This window comes from Ipomoea triloba, chromosome 11, assembly GCF_003576645.1.
Source record: "Ipomoea triloba cultivar NCNSP0323 chromosome 11, ASM357664v1".
Taxonomy (NCBI): Eukaryota; Viridiplantae; Streptophyta; class Magnoliopsida; order Solanales; family Convolvulaceae; genus Ipomoea; species Ipomoea triloba.
Window position 1 is genome coordinate 10998196 of NC_044926.1, and position 24052 is coordinate 11022247.

General features: G+C 34.5%; 2 protein-coding genes across 2 annotated transcripts; both read left to right on the forward strand.

The window, feature by feature from the left end:
* The first annotated feature begins 918 nt into the window (after positions 1-918).
* LOC115997130 (COBRA-like protein 4) lies at positions 919-6240 on the forward strand. Its single transcript, XM_031236633.1, has 6 exons — positions 919-1054; positions 1267-1346; positions 2790-3246; positions 3937-4081; positions 4696-4976; positions 5778-6240. The coding sequence occupies exons 1-6, from the start codon at positions 961-963 to the stop codon at positions 6071-6073; spliced, it is 1353 nt and encodes a 450-aa protein (XP_031092493.1). The 5' UTR covers positions 919-960; the 3' UTR covers positions 6074-6240.
* Positions 6241-12131: 5891 nt separating this feature from the next.
* Positions 12132-22078, forward strand: LOC115997131 (cleavage stimulation factor subunit 50-like). Its single transcript, XM_031236634.1, has 15 exons — positions 12132-12247; positions 13078-13430; positions 16634-16717; positions 16840-16961; positions 17199-17271; positions 17397-17480; positions 17572-17658; positions 18308-18378; positions 18684-18735; positions 18856-18913; positions 19755-19855; positions 19926-20080; positions 20709-20817; positions 21238-21294; positions 21371-22078. The coding sequence occupies exons 2-15, from the start codon at positions 13311-13313 to the stop codon at positions 21524-21526; spliced, it is 1329 nt and encodes a 442-aa protein (XP_031092494.1). The 5' UTR covers positions 12132-12247; positions 13078-13310; the 3' UTR covers positions 21527-22078.
* Positions 22079-24052: the final 1974 nt, after the last annotated feature.

The window sequence follows — 24052 nt, forward strand, 5'->3', positions numbered from 1 at the left end:
TTTTTTTTTTTTTTTTTTTTTTTTTGAGTATTAGTGACTCTATTACAAATGGGAGGTCACAGGTTCAAATTTCGGTGGGGACATTGACTCTTTGTACTTAGTAAGTTGAAAAAGTATATATGAACGTATATTGCATTGTAATAGGCTTTTTTTTTTCAAAAAAAAAAAAAAACAACTCCTAAAGTTTTGAATATTTGTCACAATTTATAAATGTTTGAGTTTTTGTTTCTCATCAATAAAACAATAAATTTATATTAGATGCAAATATATGACATTAATAATTTGCAGTTTGGGATTCTCCACCCCAAAAAAATCTAGCAAGGATCAAAAAGAATTTCATTACTCCACAGGTGCGGGTGCGGGTGCAAGTACTGAAAGAAATATATCGTTCATTCTCTCTCGCCTTCACTCAATTGTTATTTCTAAATTGTGGAAAAATCTTTACATGTTAAATGTTAGAAACTAATTGTCAATATTTAAGTATCAATTATAAAAATATATTGAGCGGACCAATAACTTCTTCAACACAAATAGTGAATTTTTTTTTTTTAAAAAAAAAAAGGAAAGAAAAAGACAGCTTTAGTTAAAAGATATTAATTACGAAAAGTATGGCCACCAAATAAAGAACTGACTCATCAACTCTCTCTTATGCTCTTCAGTCTCCCATCACTTCTCCCGCCAATTACTTCATCTTGTAATTGAAGGAAACCATGATTAGACAAATTAAACATATGAAAAAAGCATAATCAAAATGGTAAGAGAAAGAGATGGGAGAGAGAAATGGAATTATCAGACTAAGTTTCTTCAACTACCATTTGGTGTGATATCACCATTCATTCACTACTCACATTATATGCTAATCAAAACCTCTTCTTAATACTCCACATACCTCTATGTGTTCTCTGCATTACTGTGAAACATTCAATTCCTATAGTCACATACATACAGGGTCTGGAAAACATGTCCCAACAGGCAAAACATTTTAGTTCTCCTAGTACCTTAGCAAGGCTCAGCTTCTGTGCTGTCTTCTTGTTCTTGATCTTTCCTCATGCAGGTAGGCACATCTACCTTTCTGTCAATCTGCAATTTTTATTTTTATTTTTCCATTTTCATTTGCTGCAATTTTTTTTTTCGGTAAATTCACTGGGTCTTTCTCCGTCCGTATAACGGTCCGGGTCCACCCAAGTTCGTTCCAAGAGGCACAGGAGCTGGCCCAGGGGATTTTCATTTGCTGCATTATATTGATCTTTGCTTTTCTTACTTCAGAGTCATTTGATCCACTTGATCCCTTTGGGAACATCACAATAAAATGGGATGTTATGTCTTGGACAGCTGATGGATATGTGGTAAGTATAGTAGTATAGTAGCATTAGACAGTGCATGCACATGGATCAAACCAACACTAACAGCATTTTGGTTCATATTGGGAACGAAATAGCATTTCTGATAATATGTTTATTTCATTGGTAGGTAGGTCTTTTTTATTTTGAGAAAATTATAATTTATACTCCTCACTTATAAGCTAATTATAACGTTTAGACAATTCAGAATTTAAGGGTAACATTTATATATAATATAATGGGTATGGGCAATATATATACATACACACGTTAAGCGAATACAAGGACAACATTTATACCACATAGAATTGAAGGGTGACATTTATAAATGTTCTATAATTAGTAAGGAGGGCATAAATTATAATATTCCTTTTATTTTTGAGAATAAGTTAATCCTTTTTACATGAGAATATTGGAATAGCTACTTTAAGGACTTTTTTTTTTTTTTTTTTTTTTTGGGTAAATTCACTTTAAAGGACATCTTGATATATCGATATTAAGCAATTCCTAAAAATTTGAAAATATCCTATTTTTGTAATGCCCTTGATGATTTATATATATCATTCACAATGAAGGGCATTTATGTCTTTTAAAAATTTACTTCACTTATATTTCTAAAACCAACTAAACATTGTAATGCAATTGCTAAACGAACTTGATTTCTTACTTTCACAAACAAAATATAATTTGTATTCTATTCTTTGTCCATTTCATTTTGAATCTAACTAATTAGCCAGCGACATTATAAACCTATTTCTTGTGGCCTGGGGTGAAAACTTGTTCGTGAAACAGATCGGATCAAAATGAAAATATAACACTTATACTAGAAAATGTAATATTTACACTAGAAAATGTAATATCAATTAGGAATAAAGTATTTATTACTTATAAGGAGAAGTGTAATACTCTTGAAGAAAAATGTTACTCCGTATATTTTTACATTTTGATTTAAGAGTATTACAATTTTTCTCAAAAGTATTATAATTTCTCTTATGAGTAACAAACATTTTATTTCTAATTAGCTACATTTGCCAGTATTACATTCTCATCTTGAGTCGACCTGTCTCACGGATTGTCTACTCTCTCAAGAAAGCAGTTGTTATGCCATGGACCCGGGTCTACCTTGCAAGGTGGACCTAGATTAATGTTCACAATTTCATAACTCTATGTTCACAATTTCATAACTCTATGTTCATCAGTATAACACAAATTTTGAATCTATATAACAAAATTGTGAATATAGAGTTAAAAATTGTGAATATTGAATAATGTAATTTTGTATATTGAGATCTAAAATTGTAAATATAGAATTATAATATTGTGAACATATTTGGGAATATAAAACTCTAAATTTGTGAACATAGACCTGAGTCCATAGCCATAATTTGCCCTCAAGAAAGTAAAGATGAATAATTGATATGATGAATGAATGGATATGATATGGTGCAGGCTGCGGTAACTATGAACAACTTTCAAATGTATAGAGCCATAATGAGCCCAGGGTGGACACTGGGGTGGTCATGGGCTAAGAAAGAAGTGATATGGTCAATTGTGGGAGCACAAGCCACAGAGCAAGGGGATTGCTCCAAATTCAAAGGGAATGTGCCACATTGCTGCAAGAAGACCCCCACAATTGTTGATCTCCTCCCTGGTGTTCCATATAACCAGCAGTTCTCCAACTGCTGCAAGGGTGGGGTGGTGGCGTCCTGGGGCGAAGACCCCTCGGCTTCTGTGTCGGCGTTTCAGGTGAGCGTCGGGCTAGCCGGCACCTCTAACAAGACCGTCAAGCTCCCCACCAACTTCACTCTCATGGGTCCTGGCCCGGGCTACACTTGCGGCCCGGCAAAGATTGTTCCCTCCACGGTCTTCCTCACCCCTGATCGTAGACGAAAAACTCAAGCATTGAGTACGTTTCAACTCATCTCAACTAGTATATTATATTGTTAGCATCAAATGCTTACTATTATGCCAAAAGTTATAATTATGCATAACTTTATTTCTTTTTACTGTCAATCTGTCACACATTTTTTTAGATGTTGGATGTTGGACTTGACCTTTTAAGTCTTTTACCGGCAAATTATGCTATGGACCCGGGTCCACCTTACAAGGGTGGACTCAAGTCCATGTTCACAATTTTAGAACTCAATATACGAAATTACATTACTCAATATTCACAATTTTTGAACTCTATATTTACAATTTTATTATATAGATTTAAAAATTGTCTTATAATATTGAATATAGAGTTCTAAAATTGTAAACATGAACATGGGTCGACATTGCAAGGTGGACCCGGATCCATGGCATAACAATCGATCATTTACTAGCCTCCGCACCCAACAATCCCTCGGCTATTTTTTAGATGCTGGGTATTGGTCTTTGTCTAAGTCCTTTACTGGCCTCTTCCCATCTTGACCTTTAAGTCCTTTACTGACCTCCGTCCAACAATCTCTCCAGCTAAGTACCGGTTCTTGAATGGCTTCTGCTCAACGATTATATTATATATTTATATATAATATGCCCATGGTCTTAATTTTTCTACCATATCTGATTAGTAGTAGACTGATATGTGATATATATGTATGAATGGCTGCAGTGACATGGAATGTGACATGCACATATTCTCAGCTTCTGGTATCAAGATACTCTACCTGCTGCGTCTCTTTCTCGTCTTTCTATAACCAAACTATTGTTCCTTGCCAATCCTGCGCCTGTGGTTGCACCCACAAAAACTGCGTCAAGTAACCTATCTTCAACTCTCATTCTACAATACTAATACAAATTTTATATTCAATTAAATTTATAATCTTTAATATAAAAATATGCATTGCCTGCACTAGGTAGTTCAGTTAATTTATGGATGACAAATTATGAACAAGAATACATGCATAATCATACCTTGATATATAGCCACAATGTGGACCGGAGCGGATCGATGGGGGGTAATCGGGTCAGTTGCCCTCCTCACCTCTCCCCACCCCTATATACACACACAGACACATTCATTCCAGTAATTTATATATAAAAATGAAATGTATATACAAGTTACAATATATTTAGGTAGTTTAGTTGGTCGTTCATCAAAATTTGATATTATGTCTTTAAAAATTATTGGATCCGCCCCAAGTATGGGAGTCACACCTAATGCAGTGGGGTTCCTTATGAACACTAAATATATATTGGTCCTCCCATGCACGTCTAGTGGACCCTACCTTAATTTACCACTTCCACAAATTCTGTCAAGTCGGGTGAAGTTCGGACAAGAGATTTTACTTTTTGTTATGGAGCAACAGAAAATAGAATTTTACTTGTATATATATATATAGCTCATTTTAAATGAGTTTATACTTATCAGGTCGAGTGACACGAAGAGGCTGAAATCTGCGGGGATTAACACTCCAAGGAAAGATAATGCACCACTGTTGCAGTGCACTAAGCATATGTGTCCTATAAGAGTGCATTGGCATGTGAAGATCAATTACAAGGATTATTGGAGAGTGAAGATTGCTGTCACCAACTTCAACTACAAGAAGAACTACACCGAGTGGACTCTTGTGGCTCAGCACCCCAATCTCAACAATGTCACCCAAGTCTTCAGCTTCAACTACAAGCCTCTTGTCCCCTACCAATCTATAAGTGAGTACACAGCACAACACAATACTATTGGCAAAATGCAAGTCAATGGACTTTTACTATGATTCTCAATCAAATATGCTAGTGATTTAATATTCACTACAAGTTGGTGAGTGATAAAGATATGTTAGGTAATATGTGGTTAATTATTATTAGTAAATATTAATGAAAACAAACAAAGAAGAGAGAGTTGGTTTAACCAATGAATAGTAAGTAGAACAGATAAAATAAGACAGAAAGAGTACTATTTAAATGAGATATTCTTGAGTTTAGAAATTTTTTCCACTCTGAAAATGTAGTGTAAGTTTCAATTCCTATCTCGGGTGCACAAAGACGACAGGGATCGTTGTGTTAAACTTTTAGTTGAAATGAAATGCATGCTTCATGCCCATAAGAGCATCCACAGTGGAAGATCATGGGGGAATAATGTCACTAAATAAAAACCATGGTTTGATCTGCAACTGATGTGAGGATGATTTTGAATGCATTTCTTATTTCTGCAAATGAGGGTTTATTTTCTGACAAATTGATTGAAGGCAAAGTGATGTTGTGCGTGTTCTGCACACAGCTTTGCGCCCATGCTGGCGCCTGCGCTGCACGGCCTCAGGCGCGCCCGACAACTTCCTGTTTTTATTTTTTATTTTTTTATTTATTAAATTTGATTTGTTTTTATTTTTTATTTTCTCTCATCTCATTTTCTCTTTCCTAATCACACTTACAAAAACCCCTCAAAATAGCGAAAAAACTCCATTGATAAGGATGCTCTAACACTAATGTTTGGTTTTCCGATATTCTTGAATTCAGATGATACGGGCATGTTCTACGGCATGAAGTTCTACAATGACCTGTTAATGGAAGCTGGGCCTAATGGGAATGTCCAGTCCGAGGTTCTCCTGAAGAAGGACAAGGATACGTTTACGCTAAACCAGGGATGGGCTTTTCCTCGCAGAATATACTTCAATGGAGATGAATGCAAGCTCCCTCCTCCTGATGCCTACCCGCATCTTCCAAACTCCGCCATTAGAGGATATTCTTCATCATCTGCCTGCAGCTCTGTTTGCTTGCTTTTCTTCATTGTTGTATCCATTTTCTATTCTTGATTGCTTTTCTCGGAGCTTTATGCGTAGACGGAGTATTTTTTATTTTTTTTTTTGAAGAATGTGATATTAAGAACTAAAGATGAGATACTGTATGTGTAATCGGCAAAATTTACTGGATCTTATCACATTGTTCAATGGAATTGTCCTGGACATATTTGTTTGATTTTTATCCCAATTCCATATAATATTCTAGGACATTAATTTTCGGTGGCTACAGATTGCGGATGACGGCATTCTGGGCGAGCAGTTTTTCCAGCTAGCAGTAGAAATTTAGATTAATTGGACGGCGACAGAGGATTCCTGAAGCAAGGTGTAGGTTCCGGCGGGGCAACAATAGTAATTTAATTCCAGCAGCATAAAGTTTCAGTAGTCATATGTTGTGGATGAAGGAGGAGGCAACCATAGCTGCCCCCACCTCCGTCCTGGATGAGGATATGGAGATAGCCATGGTTGCCTCCTCTTCGTCCAGATCGAATGAAGGAGGGGGCAGCCTTGGCTGCCTCCATCCACGTCCAACAGAGTTTAAAAAAAAAAGTATTTTTTTCTTATAATTTTTTAAAAATAATAATTAAAATAAGTTTTATATATAATTTAACGTCATCATATTTAACGGAAACTTGGAAGTAACCTGGAAAAAATACTATTTGTACAATTTTTTTTTTAATTTTAATGGTCTAAATACACGCTTTTTTTGTTTGATGATTCAATTGCAAAAAATGTAAAAGTTCAGTGGCATATTTGACACTTTTTTCATAAATTATTTTAAGAATATCAATTAAGCTATACAATTAAGGAAAAATCATACTTAAGGGACAATTTTTTTTATAGAGAGGGTTGAGTCATGAGTGAGTATGTAAAGGAGAAAATTAGAGTTTAAGGGGGTATATTCAATCCTGACTTTTGTAGATTTTTAAAAACTTTTAAAATGATATATTTTAATAAACTTTTATTGACTTTCATAGAGTCGTTCAAAACTTTTTAAAACTTTGTAAGATTCTATAAAAGTTTGTATAAAAAACTTGCATAAACTTTTATCAACTTTTTTATTTTAAAAAGTCTACAAAAGTCATTAAAATTCTAAATTGAATACATCCTTACAAACTTTCATAAGCAATTCATAACAATATTAAACACTAAAATTTATAATTATAGAATTGTTCAAATAAAATATTTAAAAATATAATTACTTTTTCTTGAGAAATTAATATTTAAAAAAATATAATTACTAGTTGCATAAAATAAAAAATATATATATATATATATAAATTATATTTGATATACTGCTAGGTATCAAGCAAAGAGCTATTATTTGCAATAACAATATGGGACTGCTAACAACAACAAGGTGCTTCTTTTTGTAGCCTCAAATTGCTATTGTGATCAATAGTTCACTATTCGTAATAACATGTTAAAAAGAAAAAAGAAAAAATATATTACGAATAAACATATGAATATTATGAAACATATAGTAAAAGTTGACGGCGATAGATAAAAAAATTTACTCTGTTCATGTATTTAGGAGAAAAAGTTTAGAAGTTAGGGATAAAAAGTTCATAGAAAAAAAATCAAAATATACAAGCAACAATGAAATAAAAATAATATTATTTTGAATTTTTAGAGGAAGATGGTAAAGTTTAGGAGAGATAAAAAAAATTGGTAGAGTTTAGTTATGTAGAAAATATAGGATAATGAAGAAAAAATAATTTATTGAATTTAGGTATAAGGTTTATAAAGTTTAAAATTTTAAATAAGGAGAAAAAAATAGAGTTTAAATAGAGAGAGAGAGAGAAAAAAAAAAAACTTTCAGTGTTGGTAGAAAGAAAATTTTGAAATCTTGGGGTTGGGGGTTGGATTTCAACTATTTATATTTGAGAAGGAAAAATATATAAAAGTCTACAGAAGTTTTAAAATCAAAAACTCTTTACAAATTCATAACTTTTTGAATACCACATGACTTTTAAAGATTCTTTAAAAGTTTTAATTGAATACCACATGACTTTTAAAAACTCTTTAAAAATCTTGATCGAATACCGCATGACTTTTAAATACTCTCTAAAAGTTTGAATTGAATACCTCCAAACTTTTAAAGTTCATAAAAGTTTTTAAAATTCTATGAAAGTCATGATTGAATACACCCCCCTAAGTCACACCTCGTGTGTCATAGAGTGTACATGAGTTCGACTTTTTAAAAAGTGCAATTATATTTATACTAGTGCAAACCTCATCGTTTTCTCAATGTAAACAAATGCTACTTAAAATCCTTTTAAAGTTGCATATTTCAATTCCCAACTCAAGGGTATACTTTGAAAATTAATTTATAATTCACTCATTATCCGTTTTGAGTATATATAATATATTAAATTAAATATCTTACTTTGGAGAACATGAATTCACATTGACTAGACCCAAATCGGAAGTGGCTCCACTCAAAACACTATCTCGAAATGACCACTTAAATGTTTATTTTAGCTAAGTTTTCCAACAATTCCCCACATGAATGAAGTTTTGATTCTTGATACTATAAAAAGAGAGTTAATTCCAGCAATGGTTCCCCGACTATGTTGATTTTCCAAAGTTGGTCATTGTCTTTTAATTTGGACGAAAAAGACACTTGACTATTGAATTTGTTCCGGCATTAGTCATTCCGTTTGTGGTCAGTTAGTAAGGCATTATTCTTAATCTTTTGTCTCTATATAGAATGTGTATAAGACATGTATCAACTCATTGGAATGTATGAAAGTGCATGTAAATTCTATAGAGAAGATGGAAGAAAATTGGCTTGAGAGCCTTTATTATTTCATAGTGTAGGGAGAGAGTCTAGAGGGAAGACCCCCCCCCCCCTCCCCCCTCCCTCCAATTGAAGGATTAAGGTCCTTTATATAGGCCTAACACCCGAACCCGATACCGAACAAATGTACAAAATACGTAGGGCGATATATTTGGGGTATATTCCCTATCACACCCCCTTCTCTTTGACACCCTCTTCTCTTTTTGTTTTATCACCTTCATCCTCTTCAATATTCTTCATATTAAACTCTTCCTCATTCTCTCTACTTTCTTTTTCTTGGGTTATCACATCTTCTTTTGAGAGTTCATCTTGATTACGTGGCTTTGTTATTTCAACAATCTCATCATGACATTCTCCACTACTCTCAAGGAAGATAGCCTACACTTGCTCATTTGAAATTGATTCCCGAAGCTTTCTTGTTCCCTGGGTCAATTTCTCGACCAGAAAAAATTAGGGATTTGACCGACACCTTAGCTGTCATAAAGGACACCACAAATGATAAGAACTTTGTGACACCCCGAAATAATCTAACCCGCATTATTCTAGCAAATCATTTTCCTGAGGAGTTATTCGTTAATTTAGCCCAATCCCTTGATTTAATGGATAACTCCTAGAATAAGAGCATCCTTATCTGTTGTAAATTTTGCACAGTTATTTATGTGACATTAGGAAAGAGAGTGTTGAGAACAAAAAAGGAAGCAAAAGAAAAAAAAATGAAAAATAAAAGCAAACTGACAACAATCAGAAAAAGCAAAGAAAGAAACTAAAAAAAAAAATGTTCACGCTCCAGTTGGCTCGTGCAATGCACGCGCCAGCTGGGAGCATGCTGTCAGCCACATGCGTGTTCCACAACTGTGTTTATTTTCCTTTTTCATTTTGTAGGCCCCACAATTATTTTGCACTTGCAGGAACATGAACTTAGAAAGAACTATCCTCCACATCTATTGAAAAACTAAGCATCAGTTTATACTTCTGAAATAACCAAGAAAAAACTACAGGTGTAGATGCTCTAAGCAACTTGTTCTAAAAGCTCAATTCTCATAAATAATGCATAAGGCTTTTATTCTACTTATGCATATGTATGTATATTAAATTCTATTTGGCCCAAATTCATGAATAAACTAAGCCTTGTCTTCATGGTAAATTCTATATAAAGGAATGACATACTTTCTATTTATATAATGGCCCATACCTTATCTCTTCTAACCTAATATACACATACATATATGTATGTAATTACACCTAGCATATCTTATCCATATAAGATAAAATGACCTAATATCCTAAACACTCTCTCTCTTCCCTCTTGTCTTCATCTTCACGCCACCTTCTTCCTCTTAGGCCATAGAAATTCATCTTCTTCATACTTCAAGAAAAACAAGCAAAGTTTCATCTTTTATGACTCTTCAAGCTAGGGCATGGTAAGAACCATCCTTCTATTACATTTTCTCTCCTTCTTCCTTAATTTTTATAATTTTTTCTTATTGTTGTTTTGGGGTTTTTGGGTTCCTAGATGATCAAGGTGGAGATGGCATGCTAGGGTGATCTTTGAAGGGTTTTGGTGTCACTAGCTAGCTTCAAGAGGTAAATCACATGTCTTGCAAAACCTATTTTCACTCTATTATATGATTTGGTGTGTTATTGAAATCCATGTGTGTATTTGATGGCTATTCCTTAATATATACTTGGTTCTCAAAAGATTTCTTGTGTTGTTGTTGAGCTTTGTTGTTTGTCTTTGAATCCTTGTGATTATGCTTTGAGTTTTATGGGATTTCATATGATTTATCGGCTTATGGAAATGTGTATTCTTATTCAAAGTCTGAGCTATTACCTGAGGTACTGTCTGATTCGAGTCTGAGATGTCTACTGTTTGTTTGGCCTAGCGGGGTACCCTGGCCTCACGGTATTGCTTCTAGCGTGTGGCACGCCCGTTAGTTGGTTGAGGGGTGTGTGTGGTAGGGGTTTGTTGCCCACCCACTCTTCCCTTTTGAGCGTGCGGTGTTACCTAGTGGGTGTTGACCTACCGCTACACTCGACTGTTGGTTGTGATTGAATTCTGTTCTAGTACGTATTTGACCTCTTGTGCATTGTTGTTCTATCTCTGATTCAAGATGAGTCTATTGAGAGTTATGTTGAGTCTTTTGGTTTGGTTGTTGAGTACTAATTCATCATCTTTGACCTCTATATTGAGTATGTGTTGAGAATCCTTGATTTGACTCTCTTTTCTATCTCCTAGAAGTATTGGTCCTACTATTTGTTCATATATATAAAATAATAAAAACATAATAAGTATGAATAAAAGTTATACCCTTCATTTATGTCTGTTTTTTCCGTTAAATTTTTTGTACATTATGCTATAAAAGTTGTACTTTACAATATATTAGACAAACATACCCCTACCGTTATAACTTCCGTTATCTTTTCCACTATTGTTACCATGCACATGCATCCACTATATATTTTCTTATTTTCTTCAATAATAATAATATACACATTATATATTGGAGTTATTTCGAAAAATATAAATATAAAATGTATAAAAATATTTTACATTATTATTATTTACAATAATTTAAATATCTAAAATTTAAATAAATTTAAAATTTTAATATTGAGCACCTATTTTTTGCGCATCACACATAAGAAAAACTAGTATGTATATAAGTATGGATATTCTCCCTTGATATTGAGTATGATCTTTGGTGTATATTATGATCCTTTAGATTTTTGGGAATTATTCATTGAACTCTATATATGTGTGTAAACCCTTGGATCGGTGGTATGTGCCTTTGGCTCCTGTGTAACAAGTGATATTGAGCAGGCGGAATTTGAGCTTCGGCTCATGTGAATTGATGATGAGTAAAATGGTGATAGTGAAAAGATAGTGTGGCTCCCCGCCACGCCCCGCCCCCAAATATATATATAATGAACAATTAGAGTATTATAAAGTAGGTCAGGTATACAAAAAAAAAAAAAAAGAAAAAGAAAAGTCAATAGTAGTAAAGTTTTGCAGATCTCTAATATTAAAGCCTCATTTATGACTTCATTGACTTGCATGTTGCCTCACCTTGTCTTCTAAAACTAAAACAGTAAAGCCAATCTCCTTATCTCCTCAAACTATTACGTATTCGTGCAGAGTAAGTTTATTTGATTCATCTACTATTTAATTTTTTGTAACCCATCTTTGATTTATGTTTTTCAATGCTATTATATTTTTTTAATCTATTTCTTATCACTGTGAGTTTGTGATTGTTTTTTTCTTCAAATCAGTGTATAGAGTCTCAAGAAATGAACTCTGGAAATTCTTCTACTCTGGACTGACTTTTTGTTGATATGATCTACCTTCAAGGAATGTATTACAATTGTGGTATTGGTGTTTTTTGGAGGTATTATGGCAGCAAAATTGTTAGACTTTGTTGATATTATTTTGGGAATGCATTGTAAAAAGCTGTTAATATTTTTGGGTGTATGCATAATAGCATTTTGTGGTGTGTATTTGGATGTAAGGATTCCTTGAAGACTTTGTATGTATGTCATGCTTAATGTAAAATATTTAGTAGTACTTATGACGAAGATGAGTATATTTTTTAAAATTTTTTTTATAAATTAAAAACGGGCTCGGGAATTTTTCGTCTCCGGATAATCTCCTTGGGGATGGGAATAGTGGGAGAAAGCCGGGGCGGGGATGGGTATGCCCCCGCCCCCACCTTGCCCCGTTGACATCTCTACTATGAACAAAAATAGGGGAACAAGGATGGGGATGGGGGAAACCCATCTCTACTATGGACAAAAATTGGCGCTTAGTTGGCTGAAAGATAATCTTTATTCCCACTGCCAGCTTGAAACTGATGCACTTCTTGTTACTCAGGGTCTCACCTCTCCCAACTTTGACTCTCATTTTGATCTCATTTTATTAGATGTAAAAGATTTACTGTCATCCCTTCCGGATGTTTATATCTCTCATGTCAAACGTTCAGCGAATCGGATTGCCCACTTGTTAGCCCGGGAATCCCTTTCTTTGTCTGATTGTCAGGCGTGAACTATTACCCCGCCTCCTTTCATTGTGAACTCTCTATCTACGGACCTTTATTAATGAATTTGCTTTTATTCTCAAAAAAAAAAAGTAAAAAATATTATTTTTGAAAGAAGTAAAATAGATTTTATATTTAAAATTTTAAAATTAAAATGAACATTTTGTTTTGATTTTCGTACACAGGTTTTTACGTAATTTCGCGACGTTGCGCTTTAGAGTCCAGTGTCCACAAGGAAGAACTAAAATGGCGGCGGTAGAGAGTTTCAGTGTACAAGCAATTTTCTGGGATTTGAATACAGTCTTAGATTATTCTTTATCTCCGTTTATATATTTTGAATAACAAATTGTGAAAACCAAGATCAGGGGGTTTTGCTTCTTGGAATAAAACCGAGAATTAAAATTTTCTTCTAAAGAAAATGGATAGTAGCAACATTAGCAATGGCGGTAGTTTGGATCAAACATTGTTGGATGGAAAGTTGCATCGTCAAGTCGATATTCTTATTGTTGCTCATCTTCGTGACAACAATCTCAATCAGGTACTTTCTTTGTGGTTCTTGAGAAAGTTTAATTTCTTTTGTTCAGTGATGTTTGGTAGATTTGATATTGTATCTTTAGTGATGCTTGGTATATATTTGATTCAGTGGAAATTTTTGCAAATATTGTTATTATAGTAGAAAAGAATTTTAGAATGTGAGCATGGAAAAAGATGGTCTATATCTTTGTGCATTTGCATAAGTATTGGCATTGGGAAGTTGTTTTTGAACTGAAATTGGATTTTATGGATTTTTAACGGAAGACTGAGTCGTGATTTTCTGAACCTGCATCAGTCTATTTTGGATGATTAGGGAAACCCCACAACCCTTTCGGGCGTAGGTAAACCCTGTCTTGTGATTCTTAAATAAACCAGCCTAGGTTACCCATAGCTGACCTCGTTAAACCAAGGGGCCAACGATTCGAACTCGTGACCTTGTGGTTACAAGAGTGGATTTCTTGCCATCTTGGTTGGGGTTACCCTGCAACCTGCATCAGTTTGTTATTAGGGATGATGGTATATTTTGCTGTGTTTGTTGATGAGTAGGTGTTTATGGAGGTTTAGTAATGATTATTACTACTACCATTACCAACTTGAAAATTAAGCTTTGGGACAATTGCAAGGTGATCCATATTTCACATTGTAGCAAAGGGATTATGAGAAAGCACAAGCTGATATAGCAACTCTCGTTCAGAAGCAACCTTGTACCGTAATTCTTAAGATCAAAATTACACATTGTTATTGAATTTTCAACTTCAATCGTTCACCCATGTGCATAACTTTTTTATGCCAGTAAACTAAATTTAGTAATGCTTGTAATAGTTGTTTGAAAAGCTTCTCAAAATAAGTACATGTTCAATAAAAGGAGACAATTTCTGAGAAAATTTTTAAAAAGGCACATCTTCTTGACCCTGGTATGAATATGCACGTAAAGTCCCATTCGTCATGCTAAAATAGGAACCTCCATTATGTCTTTAAAGCACATGATGGAGTTTAACTTGATTGACAGTTTAAGGCTTATGTAATGTAGTTGTGATTTGTAGTGATTTTCTACCATTCTAGCCTCCTTCCCAAATAAATTTAAGTCCTTATATACCACATGCTCCTGATATTATAGTCATCACCATCCAAATGAACTGGCTTACCCTGATTCTACACCTTATTGCGTACACCTATTTGCAGCCAATTGTTTTTAATTTGCTAGTAGGCCAACCACATCCTATGTGCAACACTTTCTTTGAGTATTCAACTCGATCTTCTGACACTGCTAATCTCCAATTTGGATCACACATGCTTCCTGAATAGTTCTTCAAAAGAACAGGTTAGAAACCCTAGAAGTAAAAGCCCTATGGTTGTTTAACGGTTTCTAGTTCGATAGCCATTTAGAAATAGGGCATTTTGAAATGAATGGATTTCTTTAGAAGTGGGTTAGGGAGATTTTAATCAGACAAATCAGTATAACCATATTTAGTTCGTGAAGATGAGGTAAGGACTAGGGAGACGATTTGAATTACTTTTGAGTGTTTAAAGAAGAACCATAAGTTGGAGCTTCTACCCCTTTTCATTTGGAGCAGAGTGAATGAAAACACATTTAAAGCTTTTGATTCTTTTGAATATTACTAACTGGGTTGAAAATTGCTAGGTATATACACAAAAACATGTGCAGCCAAAATGCTTATGAGGACATGTTAGAATTTAGATAGGATGTAGAAAAAAAAATTATTTTTCAGACAGTTTACAGGAGTGTTATACTTCAAAACACTACAAGACATTCTATTAATTAAATAGGCTGCAGTCAGAACAGCCTCACCCCAAAAGTATGTCTTGAGATAACACTTCTCAATTGCAAGAAGAGGCTTTAAGCCAATAATGTGTCCACACATCTCATTAAACTCAACATTATGAGGCTGTTTGGGGATTTCCCACCAATTAAATTCCTAGGGAATGTGTTTGTTGGGAGCAACTTTGCTGGGAAAATTAGTTAACATGTTAGGTGTTACTAGACATAGCAATTAAATTCCTTGAAAATTATTTCAGCATTTAGTTTGTCTAAACTTCCCAAGGATTTTGTTAAATCTCCAATATACGCTTGCCACGTGCAAACAACAATAAAGTAATTAGATAAATTTACACATTTTGGGAAAAAGAATCTGGACACCCTAACTTTAAAATAAGTTTCCCACCTTTAAAGGAATCGCATTTTTAGTTCACTCTAACTTTTCGAAGTCAAAGCGCAACCAAAGATGCTAATAACTTTCTCACCTTTCAAATTGCTAGGAAAACTTTCCTGGCTACCAAACAGCCTCTAAGTCTCCCAATAAACTTAAAAATCAACTTCTACCGGTCTTGTAGTGCTTCTTTTCATCTACTGACTTCTACTCATAATTGGCTAAAAGTTTAAGGTCTTGCACAGTTCTAATAAGAGAATTGAAGTAGTTTGTGATTCTCACCTTGGCCAATGTTTATAAGTTAGTTCATATTCTTAGGATTGCTTCTCAAGGTCTGAGTTCATCAGGTTCCCATTGCCCCAGAGTTCCATTGCCAGTGAATAACAGATGTGATAAGAACTGATGTCTTCGACCATTGAATTCGGATGCCAAATCATGACCATAGAGTTCTTGAAGTATCAAGTTGTGAAGGCCTGATCATCTTTATTTGGCTTCTTCAAATCACCCATAAGGTTCCAAATCTTCCATGCCCCTTGATGTACATTTGGACATACCACAACAACCATAAGAAATTGTCACCATTTAATTAACCTGTAAACTTGTTGCTGGAAAATATTCTTATTCATACTACTTCATTGGAGAGGGATACAACAATTTATTGACAAAGGAAGCCACCAAAATAGGATAAAATTACCTAACACTTGAAAAATGGGAATAAGTGACTAATTTCTGTATTAAAATTGATTCCTACATGTAAAGTAGGGAACAAATTCTTGTTATAAATTAGGAAGCTAAAAGAGATATAATACTATAGCACCAGAGAACTGATAAAAGTAAATTAAAAACTTTCCTTTTCTACATGGTAATATTTATTTTTACTTTAGGATAAAATCTAGATTTGCCTTGTGAGTGGACTCATTTGTTCCCAACATATTCTGGGAAGAGAGTGATTTGCACATTGCTCTATAAGTTTTGTTTCTGTGTTTTCTCAACTAAAGCTGTTGGTCTGAAGGTTGAGATCTAAAATACTCATTTTCAGGCCGCAAGAGCCGTTGCATCAGCTACAATGACACCATTGACTGTTGAAACTCCTCCTAATAGGCTACTTGAATTGGTTGCAAAGGTATGTATTGTTTATTAATGGTTGCCATTGTTACATCTCATTTCATGGTTTATTTTTTTCTCCTACTTCAGAGTAGGGAAATTGGTCAAAATTGACATCTTGAAGTTCCAAGTGGTTAACAGGGTCTTGCAGCTGAGAAGGGTGAAGTGTTGAGAGGAGTTTCTTCAGCTGCACCTTTTGATCAAACTCTAGCTACTGGATATGGCTCCACACCAGCTCCTCGGGCAATTTCTGTTGATTTTAGGCAATAATTTCCACCAAACTGTAGTAGCTTACAATCTTTTGAACTGAGCCATCACCATGAAATGCTTCTTTATATGATTTTTTTTTTAAATTTTATATTTTTTATTGGTTGAATATTTGTTGTTTGTTTTTTGTTTTTGGAGCTGATAATTTTGCTCTATAAGAGTAGTATATGCATTATTGCTAAATATCTGAGTATGGTTAAGATAGCTGATAATGTGTTCATCTTCCTAAACAGTACGGCACATGACACCAAAGGCTCATCAAAAAATTTTCCAAAACATGAAAGTCGACATATTTCTGAGCACAAGGTATGTGGGTACCTTCAGCAAATTTTGCTTCGTAAAATTAGGTTCATCTTTGTTTTTACTGCTTAAGTTAATTGAAAACCTGCTTAATGCAATTATATCTAACAAAATAATTCAATTTATTGTAGAGTATTGCTAGATGTGCAAGATTTAGTTGTGATGGAAGGTTTCTTGCTACCGGAAGTGCAGACCCGTCAATCAAACTCTTTGAAGTATTGTTCTCTCTTGTTCTTTTTATCATCTTTTTCTTTATTTTGTCCTTTATTTATTTTGGTGCTTATGAGCTGCAATCTTCTTGTGAAGGTTTCAAAAGTCAAACAAATGTTGCAGTCAGACTCAAGAGATGGTCCAGTGAGGCCAGTTATACGAACATTCTATGATCATACACAAGTAATTCTTTTTTTTTTGTTGCAGTTTAGATGATGTTCACTGTCATTGAGTAATGATTGCTAGTTACCCTATGATTTTCTTTTTTCATTTCCCTAAATTATCCTTATTTATGTTCTGAGTTTGAATCAGAAAATTTAGTTTCAGTGTTAACCATTTTGGTTGACTATAACCAATCATTAAATTGACATAATGTGATTGGTGTGAAGAGTGTTCTGCATGATGGAAGAGTGGTATGCTGAATGCTTTGAGACTCTAAGTGATTGAACTGTTCTAATAATACAAGTGGATATTTGGATGACGAGGGAAACCCCACAACTCTTTCGAGTGTGAGTAAACCCCACATTGTGACCCTAGCCGGTAAAGGACCACAAAGAAGTAAACCAGCCTAGGTGGCTAACCGGTTCAAACCAAGGGTGCAAGGATTTGAACTCATGACCTTGTGGTTACAAGTGTGGATCTCTTACCATCTTGGGTGGGGTTATACCCCCTACAAGTGGATATTTGTTAATATTCGTGGTGGATAAAAATATAAAATAATTTTCTTTACCCATTATGATGTTCTTGTACGTGCTTCAATAATCATATCTCATTGTGATTGTGGAGTCTGGAATTCCCCTGCTTACCTACTTTCTTTTTGACACTTCTGCAGCCAATTAATGATTTAGATTTTCATCCTCAAAATGCAGTTGTGATTTCTGGGGCAAAAGATCACACCATCAAGTATGAGTTTAGTTTTTCAGTATATCCTTCTATAGTTCTGTTCTAGACTGTTTTATTTTCCAATTATTGATTCCCACTGCCCCAATAAGGCTGTCCAGCTTAATATCTATTTTTTATTTCAAAACTTTAACATAAGAATATGAAAACTACATGGGGCAATTAAGGTGGAATAGAGGAGGTATAATTTAATTGTAATGATACCTGGAGACTTCTTCAATTATAAGTGAAATAATCAGACTTCTTGCTATCATTAAAAGGAATCTCCCATTGATTATGCAGTAAAATGCTTTCTTCCTTTCTTGCAGATTCTTTGATTATTCAAAACCAGTAGCAAAGAGAGCATTTAGAGTTATTCAGGTCTCTTGGGCTTCCTTGTCCAATTCAATCATCAATTTTAAAGAAATTTCTTAGTAAATAGATCTTTATTTGTGGTATTACAGTCCCTTTCATAAAGGTTCAGATTTCATATTTTGTCAGGATACTCATAATGTAAGGTCTGTGTCAATTCACCCTTGTGGAGATTATCTTCTGGCAGGCAAGTAAAGTTCTCTTGACATTAAATTATGAGCAATTCTTGGGTTTTCTAGGGCCAATAATGCTACTCCCATAATTTTCAAGTTAATCTCTCTGTGAATTCAAAACCCCCATCAATTGCTCTTGGAAAATCAAATATTCTTTAATCTTCTGTTAAAATACGTTGTGCTACACTTGATGTTTGCTTTCAACTCGTAAATTACTCTTAGAGAACCTCATATCCTTAGGAAATATGATATGTTGTACGTGACTTTTGCTTTAACTCTTTGCTCTAGACAACTAAGAGATTTTATAAGATGCATGGAAAATGGATTTTGTGCGCTTAAAGTTTTAATAAATAAAAGAAACTCAAAGTGAACTGTGGCTTTTACTGATGCTAGGAACTTTAAAGATCATCAAGCTGAATAACTGGTCTGGTCTTTAGATGCTTTCTGCAGAAAAAGTAAATTATAGAGTAAAAATATACGTTTTTCTTATCATGTTTAAGATGTGGTGTTAGATTCAGACTAAAATTCTTCCAAACTTTACAGTGGCTAAAAGATTCTCTAGTGTTTCCCCTCATAGTTAAGTAAAGAATACTGAGTCTTAGACTTTTTTGTTTTTTGTTTTTTTTTTTAAATACTATTCTTTATAAGGTAGTATATGTTCTATACTTAAACATTTTCAGCCCAAAGAATCTAAGCCCCCACCACTTGGGCTCGAACCTATGACCACTCATTTGGAATCGTTACCGAGATGCCATTACACTACATGGTAGTTGGCACTGAGTCTTAGATTCTTAATTGCTAAATTGCTGCATTACTGATTTTTCTTAAATTGACGTCTGACAAGGGTACTTACAGGAACTGATCACCCCATCCCTCATTTATATGACATCAATACTTTTCAATGTTACCTGCCATTGAATTTCCAAGACAGTATTGTTAATGGAGCCATAAATCAGGTAGAGTCTGCATTTTGATAGGCTTTACGCCATAAAAGTTGATTACTTGATCACTTTCTCTGTTTATCAGGTTAGGTATTCACAAAATGGTGGCATGTATGTCACGGCATCCAAAGATGGTGCTATTCGGTTGTGGGATGGCATAACTGCCAGTTGTGTCCGATCCATAGATGGTGCACACGGAAAAGTCGAAGCTACAAGTGCAAACTTTACGAAGGATCAAAGGTAAGGAGATATTGAAAGATAAAAAGACCAAGTTTCATCTCAAGCTAGCGATTCTTGAATACATTTAACGAGGAACATTCTCGTGAAAAGAATAAATACAATAACAAATAACGTAATGATGTGACAGCAGAGAGGAGAAAAGGCTCCTGCTTACTACAGTTGCTACAAAACTTATTTGTTTGCCCTAATCTAAAGCGGAGTATTCTTTTCCTTCTTTGTCATAAGCTGTTCTTGCTAACTACATCCTGCATTGGTACCTCCTTTATTGAGTAATGTATTCTTGAGTGCACTGCCACAGTATAGCATAGTGTTATGTTTGGTACAGAGTTTACCATTTTATGTTATTGGGCAGAGCACAGATTAAGGTTGCAATTTTTTAAAGATTGAAAGGCTTGGCGGGTGGAGAATAACAACTACCCGCCAGTTAGGCGGAAGCAAAGATGAATAATCAAGGAATGAGAAAATGTATATAATACTGAAAGGTTACGATATATTACTATAATTCTATGTTTCTAATGAAGAAACATAGTACATATATATACAGATACATAACTGTTAATTGAAGCACCTATTCATAAACAGGCACAACCCTATAGACAGACATAACCCTTTGTTTTCCAACATTTAGGTATGTCCTCTCTTGTGGGAAAGACTCTTCTGTGAAGCTTTGGGAAGTTGGCACAGGAAGATTGGTCAAACAGTATCTTGGAGCTGTACATACGCAGTTGCGGTTCCAGGTAAAAGCCAGCTTAACATGACACATTTTGTAGAGACTCGGAACCCACCCGTGTCCGCTTTTGTATGAATTGAATCCCTTTTTGGAATAGACATAAGCTTCTCCCTTTTGCATGCATTCTATTAAAACTTTTTGGTGGCTTGAATCTGAGAATTTTTCAAATGTACAAAGAGATAGAGCTGCAGTTCTCAAGTTTATAGATTGTCCTTGAATGTTGGGTGTTATGCCTCCATGAACTTATCTTGAGCATTAAAGGGTAGCAAATGCTTTCATATTCCATGTCTAAATCTATCTATATATAGATTATATTTATATTTATTTCTGCGACTAATAAAAATACCGAGAACATGAATTGTAGTTCGGGACACTTGCTTGCTTCAATATATATTATTATTGTCTTATGTTCATGTGTTTGATGCAGGCTGTTTTCAATGATACGGAAGAATTTGTGCTATCCATAGATGAATCAAGCAATGAAGTTAGTTTTCATTGTTCAATTCTTTAATCTGATCCACCAACTCAAAGGGTATTTAACAGCTTAACATTGGTCTCAGATTGTTGTATGGGATGCTCTGACAACCGAGAAAGTGGGTAGATTGCCCTCCAGCCATGTTGGCATTCCGCGTTGGATTGAGCATTCTCCAACTGAGGCAGCCTTTTTTTCATGTGGAATTGACCAGTCTGTACGGTTCTGGAGAGAGGCAGTTTAGTTCTATGAAGAAGAAGAAACCGGGATCGTCACTCTACACCAATGACATGTATGCCAGCGGGAAAGCAAGCGAAAGAAAGAGGTCCGGGCTTCTGCTAGATTGGCTGCAAGATTGTTGGGTGGATGTTGAACTAATATTGATCTTTTTCTGTTTCTGCCCAAGATTGTTTCTATTAGAAGGCTGGTTTTAGGGTCGTTATAATCCATTTAGATTCAAATTTGTTAGTATATACTCTGCAGGCTAGGGTTCCATTGATAATAGGATGACTTTGTGATCCAGGGTAGCTAGGGATGGAAAGTTTAATGAGGATGGATCAATACCCTTTAGGGGGCGTTTGGTTCAGGCTTAGTAAATGAAAGAATTACGGTGACTCAATGACGTATGACGTGGAAGGAATAATGTCCAATGTCTAAAGGGGTCACCTAATTGTACAGAGGACTATAGTCCTCACAAACTTGTGTGGACAATGATCTTAAAGTGAAATTGTAATAGAATTAAAATGGTATATTAGTGTTGTTATAATAAAATTAGTGTGTGGAAAATAAACGAAAATACAGAGCAATATTGTTAAATGAAACTTAAGTGTAATTAAAATGAGATGGTCCACATTGCTACATGACCATAGTCCACAGTAAATTTTGTCGGGGACACTACATTGGGTATGGGGGTTTTGACTGAAATGGATGAATTTGTTGTTTATTGACATAAATAGGCAACTTATAAAACTTGAATAAAAGAAGAAAAAATTGGTTTGGGAAGAGTTTCTAATAAAAAACATCAAGTCTCAAGTTTGTCAATTTTTAGAAATTATTTTTCTTTCACTTTAAATATAATCTTGCGTTTCTCAATATATATACTCCTAACGTAAGTGGGAGTTATGTTTGCACTATGAACGTAAGTGGGAAAAAAGGCTTCTCCATCTCCGGATCTGTTCCTCTTCTTTAATCTGCATGGACTCGCGGCCTTGGGATTTCGTCTCGTGTTTCAGATCCTTACCGGCATAAACGCCATCCCATGTTGTTTCAGAGCATGGGTTTTGGAGGAAAAGCATCGTTGTATTCCTCTGCTTTAACCGACGCCGTTCTGGCCTCCTCCACCTTCATTTCCACAGCCACAGTAGATAGGTGGGGCCGCAGAGCTTTTCTCATTGCCCGAGGCATACAAATGGGTATTTGTCAGATAATAGTTTTTGGTGGGGGCGGGATCCTTTGCTATTGTGGTTGAGTGATGGGTCTTGGAGGTAGCGGCGAATTAAAAAGCTCTACAATTTTTCTTCATCTCTCCAACTTTCTCCATGAGAACTTGAGTGTTACCCAGCTTGATCAAAGCATCAGCAAAGCTCTTCTAGAAGAGATTTTGATTAGATGTTAAACACGTCACAATCCTTGCGCTGCGCTAGACCTATCCAACGCAAGCGCTTGATCAATTTTCAGCATCCATTTTCTCACCCTTCGTACAAAAATACATAGCACAAAGGCAACTCCAACTTGCATTTCACGTATATATAGCAAGTGGGACTTGCATCTTGTATTTAAAGTGAAATTTAAAAAAAAAAATTAACAAACTCGTTTGGGACTTACTTTATTTAATTTTTTATTTTTTTTTTGAGTACGAGACTTACTTTATTTATTATTATTATTAGTATTATTATTATTATTATTATTATTATTTTTACCTTTTAACTCAAGTTCCAAATAAGTTGTTCTTTTCCTTCTTTTACCTAAGTTTTTAAAGTTACCTATTTATGTCAACAAATCAAGAAATTCTCCCATTTCAGTCAAAAGTGGGTATGACTCCCAAGGGGATATTATGACAGGTAGGGTGGGTAGTACTTATAAAATCAGTGGCATCCGCTTGCTATACCCACCCACGTACACTATGACTCTATGAGTTGCTTTTTGCTACCTGATTATTTGTTGAAGGAGATTGAATCAATGGTAGCTTAGCTTGATTTTGTTGGGGAAATAGGTGGGAGGGAAAACTAGTATCCATTGGGAGACTTGTATGGGTGAAATGGGTTTTAAGACTTCAAAGCTTTCAGTATAAGCTATATTGTTAAAAGTAGGGGGTGGAGAATTACCACGAATCCAACAAGGTTACTTCCAATGTACAAAACTCTTTATTTAGAAATAAAATTCTATTGTTTAAAAAAAAACAAAAGAAAAGAAAAAGAGAGTATAAACTTGATTATTATTAATTAATACAATGTTTTTTAAAAGTTTTAGAAATAACATAGTTTGTCCCTTCTTTCTTGATCTATACATATCATCACTGGTATCAATCATACAATAAGATTCCTCAAAATTAACTTGACTAATACCACTGGTATCAACTAATATGCTCCCAGCGTGCAAAATCATGAAAATAGAATTTAATTAACACCACAAGCTGATAGCTTAGGGGGGTCTTTAAGCGCCTTAAGTATAAAAAGAAATTGAAACCTGTGAATGAAACAAAATTTAATTACCAATGATGATCTTGCTAAAGCTTTCAAGTGACTTTAATCTCTCATCCTTCTTCTAAAGA

Excerpts from the sequence above, each read along its gene's own strand:
- LOC115997130 (XM_031236633.1), top strand. The coding sequence starts at position 961 with ATGTCCCAACAGGCAAAACATTTTAGTTCTCCTAGTACCTTAGCAAGG. Across the intron at positions 1,347-2,789 it reads GGACAGCTGATGGATATGTG|GCTGCGGTAACTATGAACAA; the intron begins GTAAGTATAGTA and ends GATATGGTGCAG. Across the intron at positions 4,082-4,695 it reads ACCCACAAAAACTGCGTCAA|GTCGAGTGACACGAAGAGGC; the intron begins GTAACCTATCTT and ends TATACTTATCAG.
- LOC115997131 (XM_031236634.1), top strand. The coding sequence starts at position 13,311 with ATGGATAGTAGCAACATTAGCAATGGCGGTAGTTTGGATCAAACATTG. Across the intron at positions 16,962-17,198 it reads GCAATTTCTGTTGATTTTAG|TACGGCACATGACACCAAAG; the intron begins GCAATAATTTCC and ends CTTCCTAAACAG. Across the intron at positions 19,856-19,925 it reads TTAATGGAGCCATAAATCAG|GTTAGGTATTCACAAAATGG; the intron begins GTAGAGTCTGCA and ends TCTGTTTATCAG.